Raw genomic sequence first — 10891 nt, forward strand, 5'->3', positions numbered from 1 at the left:
AAGTATACAAACTTGGAGGGTAGAAAAACATGCAGAAATAAGCCAGCTGCAAGAAGAAAGTTAAACGTGTGATAAGTATACAGAGGAACATAAGAAGATTCCTGCTGGATGTACTATGGTGAGTTTCAGAGAGGAGTTGTCATTCTAATTCAGTTTTGAAGGATGGCTTTATTTTGTCAGGAGGTACATTCCTTCTAGAAACAAGTTAAGCAAAGGCACAGAAGGAGGGAATCCTGGGGCAGGTTTAGAATAAGTGGCCTGGTCCCTCTAAGAAAATATAATCCACTATACCTAGAAATAAATGATTAATTAATATAGTTCCTAGCATATCTATCAAGCCACAGAAATAAAACTTAGGAAGTTCTAAACATAGCAGGTAAAAAAAAAAAAAAATTACTTGAAGGTATGAGGTGGAGAAGGCATAAAGAATTCAAGGAGCAATGCTTACCTACGTCACTTTTACTGAGAGATTTACAGACAAGTACCACCTCATCAGAAGGGGTTAAAAGAGCTAGTCACATCATTTCATGTTGAAAATCTTGCAGCTGATGTATTCTAAGGCAACCATTCTGTGCTGTTAATGAGATTGCAGGAAAAAAAAGTCCCTCTTGGACTTGGCTTTCCTCGATTTTCATGTATCATGTGATGAGATTCCCTTTGGTTGATCACCAGACTACTGACTACATTAGTAACAGCATGTAGGCCTCAAATTGTAAACAATTTTTATTGTGATGACATAAGTGTTGGCTTACATTTTGAATAAGTATGGTTAATCGAGAAGAAATGGAAAGAGAAAAGCAGCTGGGTACATGGGGGTGCAACTGATTAGCACATGCCAGCACCCAGTCAGTCTCACAGGAGGGAAGCATGATCCTTCTATAGGGGAGCTTGCAAGTCAGCAACATCCTCTCTGCCAAGCAGACACTGCTGAACTTGCTGGGATTTGCCAATGAAAGTGCTGCCACCTTCTCAAGAAAAAGAAGATAAGCATGCTCCCTTTTCCCTTCCCAGTTCCTTCTAGCTAGAGACCTTTCTTCTCTCCACCACTCCACTCCAGCCTAAGGCGAGTGAGAGGGAGCAATAAAGTAAGCTGTACCTTTAACCAGAAAGTGTAAGTGAGTGAGTGTGTGTGTTCTTTCCTGTTAAGCACAATCAAAAGGCAAAGAACCTGAGACAGGTTGGTAACCTGAGTGAGAGAGCCCTGGGCCATCTCTAAGATGCCTGCTCAGTGGCTTCTTATTGCTTAGCACATCAAGTCTTTGACTTCTAGGTCTAGTTTTTGAGGTCTGTCCTTGACAGCACAGAGGTCCTAAACAGGGAGGAAGATCTCCCCTACAACAGTAAAAAGGTATTATCCCCTCTTGCAAGCCTAACTCTCTAATGCACTCCTTTTATCTGGAATACTACTCACTCTCATCTAAATCTACCCAAATATTCTTAATTCTTCACTCACTCAATATAAGGACTGGTCCTAAGTCCCAGAAACAAAAAGCTTAATAAAGCATAGTACTTACTCTCAAGGAGCAGATAGTCCACTTCTAGGTTTCAAATTTTGTGCCAACTCCAATCAATTGTTAATGGCATCCTGGAACACCGTATTGAAGATTTTGAAATCATACTCAAGCTGAATAATAATGAGTGTCAAGGTTGATTAGCAATGTCTCCCACAGGTATAAAAGTTAGTGATGGAGATAGCCATATATTTGCTATTTCTGGCTCCAGCTTAATTTCTACCTTCTTAATAAAAGTTAATTTTAACTCCAGCTTAATTTCTACCTTCTTAATATAAGTTTTCCACTATCCCCAATCCCCAGTCCTCACTAACATCACTCATACCATTTAGCACTAGATTATATTGTTTTACATTGTTAAGTATGCTGCACCTCACAGAATCACAGAAACAGATTCTACTGAAATAAGTGAAGGCTAGAAAGTTCCAATACTGGGAGTAAAGCTCCTCTTGGGTCCAGGCTGCAGGAAAGACTGCAGGAAAAGCTGCTGTGAGCTTTAAATACCACAGCTGGATCCAACCCAGAGAGACGGCATCGCACCACATTGCCAGAGTGTGGCTCTGGAAGCTGGGAAAGGTTAGCCATTGCAAGCCAGGTAATTTTGGCAAGTGCCACACCTTATGGTTTCACTGCATTTTGTTTGATCCTGTTAATAATGGAAAATAAGTTTCTGTGTAAACTAAAATTGCATTCACTTCGGCTTCCTACCTCTTTCAAAATAGAGGTTACGGATACAAATTACTTCTAGTTCACAAAAACTAAACATAATTAAATCATTAAGAATGAATTTTAAAAATCCAACTTAATAGATGTTAATATGCATAGATCAAATATTTATTGAGCTTCTACCATATATTTGATACTTTACCAAGCACAATATGAAGTTTATAAACCCTCTGGGAGCCTATAATTTAGTTGAGCAAGGAAAGAAATGCATATGATCCAACTAACAAATAATGCCATCCTGGTTAATACCATGATATTACTACTAATAACTGAATTGATATTTAGAATTTAGCTGAAAGCCATGTTAATGAGTAAGTCCCAAACCATTAGGGCTGTTAATACTTTTGCACTAATGGATCAATATCAGGATCACTGCTATTTTTTACACCACTGAGATGAACTATTCCTGAAGCTCTTCCTAGGTACAAAATATGTTCTAGAAATATTCATTTCAAATAAATTTACACCCAATAAATATTTTTAGCAATCATAATTCCCACAGATGTGGAATAAGAATTTATGATTAAGCTGCTATCCAGTACAAAGTAGAAGAGTCCTTTAAAATTGATATATTGTAATATATCTTTATCAACCAAGATGACACAATCCAAGTACATTCAATACATTTGCCTCTGGTATATTCAAATTGGATTTGCTGGTAAGATTTCGTTATCCCTAGTTTTTTCTTGTATAACACAGGAATTATACAGATAATTCAGGCAAATCCTTCCCACTCCTACATCACTCCAGCAACATTTTGAATTACCAAGATGAATCAGACAAAATCAATTTTTTGAGCATAATATTATTTCAACCCTCCATTTCACTTTGGCTATGAGGATATGGTCTTAAAAGACTTTCCATCCAGGAACAGCACTAATTTTTTAAAAATGTAGGACCAAGGAAGTTACACTAAGGATCCCTAGTCAGCCCAGTGTATCTGAATGCCACACCAGGTCTTTAACTGACCAGGTAAATTAATACTTCAAAGTATAAAATTCAGTAATAGCCAAGTATAAATTTGGGTATTGCTCATTTGGTTTAGCAGAGTATTCGTATTTTAGAATTATATTTTCCTGTTTTAGAAGTATTCATCTCAGGACTCAAAAAGTGAATTTCTTCAGTGTATTTATGATGATCTGATTTACATCTTTTAAGAACTGTATCAGGTTAAAATGGAATGATACTCGGAATAGCTGTTTATTCTAAGATTGCTGCTCAAATACCTTTTCCTACCTGAAATATCTCTATAGCTCAAGAGGAAGCTGGACTGGGCTTAATCCAAATAGACTATCCCTACTGTCCTAATTGCTCAAACGATTCCCAATTCTCCCCCTCACTGTTCACTGGAAACTGTGGTGAAAAAGACAGTACCAAATAAAATTACTCTCTTAGGTACTCCTCAGCATCTCCACCATCAAGAGTCCCTGAGCAATTGGTATATTTACATTCTAAGCCCAATGGCACAAGCTATGAATAGGACCACATCCCTCCCCAATCTTTGTCTTTTTCTTTACACAAGGAAACCTTATGTTAATGGAGAGATTATTGAAAGAGTCTTCTTGTAAGCCCATGAATGCCACTTCACAAACTGTACAGAAAGCAGAGCTCTATGAATGGTACAATGGAGTCAACTCATCTGTTTTAAAAGCTCAGCATCAGTCTTAAAGAGAACTTATATTGTTCTAATGTCTAGGTCTCTGTTAAAACATAATGAGCCCATGCTTATGTCACTGTGAGTCCATGGCACACACACACACTGAGAGGCAAGTTTACTGTGTAGAAGGCAATCATGTTGAAAACCAGGACTTAACCTTGACATTGGATTAAATAATTTTTTTTCAAACTAGTCAGTAGGATCATCTACTCATTCTGAATTGTTTTCTTCTCATTAACTTATCCAAAGCAAGTACCTTTAAAATAGAATACCTAAATAAATAGTAAGAACTCATGTAAAATACAATCATAGCAATTTAAATTTAGCAAAAAGCCAAATGTAAATTAAAGAAGTGCTGAAGACTTAATATCCTACTAATTTAAAAAAAAAAAAAAGTGAGGGTGGGAGAGGCATGGGAGAGGCATATTTACTAGAAAACAAAAAGTTGGAGAATGACTTATAGAAAAAAATGTTCCGTTCAACTAAGATACAGCAAACTATACTCAAAATTGACACTTTTAACAGTACTCTTGAGTTGCACAACCCCAGGTGCCACTACGTACAACTTTATATAAATAGCATTCCCTGCAGTGGTGCTCAAGGAGGCCCATACACAGAACACAATGTGATTGGTGCCTCCTAGAGCTGCACGATTTTATATATATAAATTATATGATAGAGAAGGCACTCGAGAATCCTTAAGTGTCTCCACATTATTGTAAAACATTATCATTTTAGGTATGTAACAAGTCTAGATATTGAATCACTGTGTTATGAATTCTGGAATCTATTAGATAATTTCTTACGCTAAAATGAGCTGATTACAAATTTGTATTTGAAATAAGCCCTTTACTAAATAGGTTAAATATACTGAAATTAGATCTTCTTTAGCATTTTAAATTATGTAACTGGAAATGCAAGTTTAACAGGAAAGCCATGCTTATGTATTTTTCTAGAGGTGTCAGGAGTTAAATCTACTGCTTCACTGGAAGCAGTTTCTATTGTATGTGGGCTAAGTCTTCACTCTAAGTAAGCCAGTTACAGAGGTCCACAAAGTAATTCCAGTTTTAATAAAGGAAAGAAAACTAACTTGATTTTTCCAAAAGGGAGAAAGAGGAGATACAAGACACCTCTAATATCACTTCTTTAAAAAAAAAAAAAAAAAAAAAAGTGAAACTTTTTTTTACATTAATATGTGCAAAGACTTTTAAGATCTAGACTTTCCGGAAAAAGAGAATTGCTAGAAAGTTACTTGGAATCACCCACAGACAATAACTGTCAGTGGTTTCATTTCAGGCAATGGGCTTGTGCCAAAAGGGACTGACATCTTGATGAAAGGATCAACTTTTTCTTACAAAAAGTTGTAAGAATTTTTTCATGAGTAAAAATCCTTCCTGGAGCAACAAATTGTGATTTTCCATTCTGCCACCATACATAAACGATAACTGCAAAAAAATTAACATGTAATAATAATTTCCATTTGCTTTTCTGCATTCAAATGGTTCCAACTTCCACTCTCAGCTTTGGCAGGCATGCTTACCTTCCACAAAGCTCATTCTACTTACTACTACAGAACCATGATATCTTAGTCTTTGAGTTTGATCTATAGAGTTAGTTTTGGCAGGGTCAGTAGTCATATTTATGTTTAAACTGGTCACCTGACATATTGCAACATACATGAACCTTTGTGATCTATTTATGGTCACAGAAAGTAGGTACGGTTCTGCGATAAAGAGCTTGGAGGAGGCAAGATGATGTGGACAGTTACAGTAAAAAAGTAAGTAAACACAAATACTTTACAGCAGTTGATTTTATTACCATCCTATTATTCTATGACAACAGCTAATTAAGAATTTAATATGAATTTAGGAACCATTTGCACAAAATCCATTGATTAGCTTAATTTTATGTTCACTTCTTTTGTCTTTCTACCTCAAGTTCCTTAATTTGATCATTTTCAAACAAGGTCCGTGTGGTGCTTTGATACCCACTTGTTGAAATGGCAAGTGAGGCATACACAAAAAATAAAACACTTGTTAATAAAAATCAAAGTGAACTCATTTCACTGCCTGATTCACTTTCCTCCTTGGAAGCTTATACTTGGGTTGTTCTCAAAGAAAACATCAAAGATATCAGATTAAATTTTGATTCATTAAATTCCACCCTCATTTCAAGGAAAAAAAAAACTAAAACTAAATTTGGATATCACACATTCTAAGTGACAAAGAGGTGTTTTAAAGAGTATAAACATCTGCAGTAGGACACGCTGTACTTCACTAAAAAGTTTTATGACATTTCTATTATTTTTTTTAGTTCATCTTATTTCCAAAGAGGAAATTTTTCATAGATGATTAATACACTTATTCAGCTGCTTTTAACGTGTATTCCTTCTGTTTCTTTAATCAGTAATCAAACATTAAACTGCATTCTCTGTGGATCATAAGCTTTGTCAGAAATAGTTCTACTTTTATTTAGAGGTTAACATGCTTGACTTCTAAAATTGAGTACATGTCTCTCATAAATGAAGTTATAAATCAAGAAAAATAACAGTATATTTAAATAGATGAGGTACATAAATATAAAAATTCATCCTTTTCATCTCTATTGCTTTAAAGGATAGCATATACAGTAGCTGTTTGATCAGGGGGACAGACTCCTCAGTTTTGGATAAGTTCGGGCTAGCTCTAAGACCCAAGGCTTTGTTTGAGCCCTACTGCTGTCACCACCTCCTTGCGTGTCACAACACATCACTCTTCTTAAAGAACCGAATAGTTTCTGTTGTTCAAATTAAATAAATCCTCACTTCTGAAAGAGGAATTTTAGTTTTCTATTCAAAAAAACTGCACGTCAAAAGAACTAATTTGCCACATCCAATTCACATAAATTGCTGTACTGCAACGCTCCCAGGAGCTGGAGATAGAACCTTTTAAAGGTCAGATGGGGTATAGAACAATGAAGGGTTGAGGCAAATGAAGATGGGTGGTTGACATTTATATGTAATAGATTGGTAAGAAGTACTGAGAATCTCCTCTGATGACCAAGTCTTACCATTTTGAGAATCTTAGTCTTGGGCTTCTATTCTCCCTCTCTTCAGTCCAGGGAGACCAACCTGCAAAATATGGTTAAATACAGTAGACACATCGCCTCACCACAGGTCAGCAAACCAAAAATGCCTCTTTAGAGGCTACAGACGAATAACCATTTCCTGTGGTTAAGTTATATGCAAATTATTGTTAACTACTGGGATTTCTAAAAGAGCTTTCCAAGTGGCCTATAGGCTTAACTAGGGGACAAAGGAATCCCTGGTACTTGGCTTTGCAGAGTCCTGGGCTATTCTTAGTGTTTGGTTCATCTTTAAATTGCATGAGTTCAAAAGGTTTAGCAACTTAAAAGTAGAACCAAGTGATAAAAATAGATTGTTTTCTGGCTGCTCTTTGTTCCCAGACATACTACTGGCAGTATATTTGCAATCAAGACGACAGAATAGGAATCAGCCTTCCACCGTGTAGTGTAATGCCTCAGAGTGGATATTTTTGGAAATGGCACTGCATTACATAACCTTCCGTGTTTAAAAAAAAAAAAAAAAAAAACCCTACGGGGGGGGGGGGGGGGGGGGAGTCAGGAATATACACCATTTGTCCTTCTCCCTAAACCAAATAAACATTAATGTACATACTGCTGCAGTGATTTACCCTCAACCTTTAGGTTATCACAAGGCAGCTCTTTTGTTAACACAGTTATGACAAAAATTAAGATGAATGGAGAAACTAAAAGTTCTCAAAAAGGGTATCATTCGCTCTTAAGAGTTTTCCTATAACGTTATTATAGATACACATAAATGCAAATCAGATTATTACCATCACCAAGAAGAAAACAGTCATTTATTTTTAAGGCCCTCCCCCCCAAAGTTCAACTGCTTTATAAGAAAATGCAGAAAAAAGTGCTGCAAGATCGAATGCCTAAGAAGACCCTCGGAAGCAGCAGCATTGAAAGAGTAATCGAGTGTAAGGACGGAGGGGCACAAATTCATTTTATAAAAGGGTTGGAAAAGCTTGCATGCACCAAAGTGCATTTAATGCAAAGAAACACAACAGTTTCTAACAATGCTTTAGGAGCAAGAAGAACAAAATTAACCATACCAACAAGCACAAAACCCCACCCCTTCCCAAAAGAATTCATTTCTCCCTCTAAACTTGTGCATTTTAGAAAAAAAAAAAAACCCAAGTCAAATTCCAGCCTGAATGCAGCACGACCAAAATGCCAGAATTTCTCCAAGGTACACGCTTCAGGTCTTTAAAATTTACAGGGAAGAAGCATGAACTCTGCAGGGTTGAAGGGTCCAGCTAAGAGCAACGGCAAGGAATCGACACAAAAGAGAAAGCAGCGCTCCCAGCCGGGGATAGGAATGGCATATACTTACAGACAAAAGCCCCGCTCCCTGTTCACTCTCTCCTCTCTACACCTGAAACACAAATGTGGTTGAAAAAGGGCAACATGCTAGAAAGACAGCTTGGGGGGGAGGGGGAATTGGGGGAGGGAGGGGGGAGGGGAAAGGGGTGGAGGAAGAGGAGGGAGGAGGGGGAAGGGAAACAAAACCCAAACCGGCTTCACTTCCAAGAAGTGCAGCCTTGGAAAGAGGAGGAGGAGATGATCTCCCTGCCTCGCGCTCTCTCTCCAAGAGTGTGTGTGTGTCTCTTTCTTTCTCTAACAGTCTCTCTCTCCCTTTCCCTCTCTCTCCCGCTAGTGTGCTAGTGAACAATGAGCTAATTCTGATGGAGCTGGCGCGGAGCCAGCGCCCCAGCCTTGCTGCCACTGTGCAGCCGCCTAGGAGCCAGACTGCTTACTCGGCAGGAATCGGCGGCTCGGGGCCCCGTCGGCGAGCGGCCAAGAGGCGCGCGCGCGCCCCGACACCCTGCACCCGCGCCCCAGGCGCCCCGCTCGCCGCGCTGCCCCCACTGCGCCGCACAGCGCCCAGGGGAGACAAAGCGAACCCGCAGCACTGCGCTCCGGCCCCGCCCAGGGAGCACGGCGCGCGCAAACCCCCGGCCTGCCTCCCCACCCCCGGCCAGCCTCTCCGCCTCGACGTGCGGTTGCTTTTCAGACAAATAAGGAGGCGGAGGAGGCGGTTTGGGGGCGCGCCAGGCGTGAAGGCGGCCAGGGTGCTGCACAGTCCGGCGGCCCGCCAGGGCCGTGGGGAGAGGCGGCGCGGCCCGTACTGTAATAATAAACCTGCAGCAGAGGGCATCTGAGGAAAAGAGGACGGCGACGGGCGGCAGCCGCCTTCCTTTTATGTGCCTGTCCTGAGCGAAGCAGAAAATGGTGCCCGCGGCGGCGCGGAGCCGCACGCAGACACACAAAGAGCCCGCGAAGCATGCATTTGCACACGGCCCAGGTCGGACCCTGCCCCTGGGCAGGGTACGCGCGCCCCACTCCCTTCCGCGGGGAAGCCCGGGGCGGGGAGCGCCCCCGAAGGCCAGGCCCAGAGGTCCTGTGGCTGCGCGTGCACACACACACGTGCACACAGTCACACGCGCACAGCCAGCCAGAGCTGCGGCCTGGCATAATCGGCCCAAGACATACTCCCCTGTGGCTTCCTTCTCCTTCCCTACACGCTCCCCCACTGCCTGCCCCTCTGAAATTGTACTTTTTAAAATCGAGGATTGCTTTGAAAACCAAAGTGCTTTGCCATTTCTGATTTTTGTGAACTCGTCTTTCTTATTTAAAATCTGTATTTTCATAGTAATGTAATAGCTCAAATTTTGCAACAAACTCAAATAAACTGGTTCTGTTGCCAACAAAGCAGGATATCATTTTATGGTAACTGTCAGATGTTAAAGGAGAAGATTATTTCCTAATTAAATTGCCTTGCCAAGAAAAAGAGATAAAGGATCATAGTGTCTTCTAAATTTGCTAACCACTTTTCTCCCTAATCACTGAAGCAATGTCTTCCATTGTAACAAAGAAAATAAGGCAAATTTACGAAACTCAATTTTTAAACATGTGTTTACAGAATGTCTTGATGTTTTGGATTTAACATACTGGGTACCGAAATAGCAAACCTTAAAAAGCAATACTTTACACTCACAATTCTAAAAGAATGCATTGAATTCTCTATGCTTGTTGCTGGGACTATAGGTCGCCTTACAAACTACAAAGCCATTGCCACAACAAATGCCTATTAGACTGCACTGGGTGTGATGTTTAAGGAGCACACTGAAAGCTTCTCTGAATTAATCTAAAACTTCACAGTCATTTTCCTGCAAAAATAAGATTATTTGGCAGCCACAGCCAGGAACAAAGGGAAGAAATATAAAATTTGGCCGGGCGCGGTGGCTCAAGCCTGTAATCCCAGCACTTTGGGAGGCCGAGACGGGCTGATCACGAGGTCAGGAGATCGAGACCATCCTGGCTAACACGGTGAAACCCCATCTCTACTAAAAACTACAAAAAACTAGCCGGGCGACATGGCGGGCGCCTGTAGTCCCAGCTACCCGGGAGGCTGAGGCAGGAGAATGGCGTAAACCTGGGAGGCGGAGCTTGCAGTGAGCTGAGATCCGGCCACAGCACTCCAGCCTGGGTGACAGAGCGAGACTCCGTCTCAGAAAAAAAAAAAAAAAAAAAAAAGAAATATAAAATTCAACAAATTCCCTTGACCCCTTCAGGTTCAGTTCACCAGCCAGGGAAGTACTGGAAGGAAGGTGTAAGGCATAGGCTGGGTGGTGGGAGAGGGGAGAGGCCTGGGGCCTGCTCTGCAAGTCTGGAATCCCAACACACTGCTCAAGGGCACCTCAACATTGAGATCTTGGGCATTCACCTCAGGGTCAGGCCAGAAAAGAACCCCAAGGGCACATCGTCAAATCAAAGACTACCAAAAATCTATCCCAGTAATATTTATTCAAAAGCTGCATCTACAAGGAAACATACATGCACATGCATACATATACAGGGACTTTAATGTTTATGTAAAACTTCCCCAAGATGTTCTTTCAAAACACAG

General features: G+C 40.4%; 1 protein-coding gene across 3 annotated transcripts in view; it reads right to left on the reverse strand.

Moving 5' to 3' along the window:
* Positions 1–8921, reverse strand: part of NREP (neuronal regeneration related protein) — a 28635-nt gene extending 19714 nt beyond the window's left edge. Inside the window, exons 1-3 of one of the 3 annotated variants that reach the window (XM_031935442.1) lie at positions 8739–8921; positions 8315–8356; positions 6943–7003 (exon numbers count right to left, since the gene is read on the reverse strand). In XM_031935442.1, coding sequence (XP_031791302.1) covers positions 6943–6945 — 3 coding nt within the window. In that variant the 5' untranslated portion in view covers positions 6946–7003; positions 8315–8356; positions 8739–8921. Of the gene's footprint in view, positions 1–6942; positions 7004–8314; positions 8459–8496; positions 8580–8738 lie in introns of those variants that run through there. The other 2 variants (XM_031935443.1, XM_031935441.1) reach the window with 2 other exon arrangements.
* Positions 8922–10891: the final 1970 nt, after the last annotated feature.

This window comes from Piliocolobus tephrosceles, chromosome 4, assembly GCF_002776525.5.
Source record: "Piliocolobus tephrosceles isolate RC106 chromosome 4, ASM277652v3, whole genome shotgun sequence".
NCBI lineage: Eukaryota > Metazoa > Chordata > Mammalia > Primates > Cercopithecidae > Piliocolobus > Piliocolobus tephrosceles.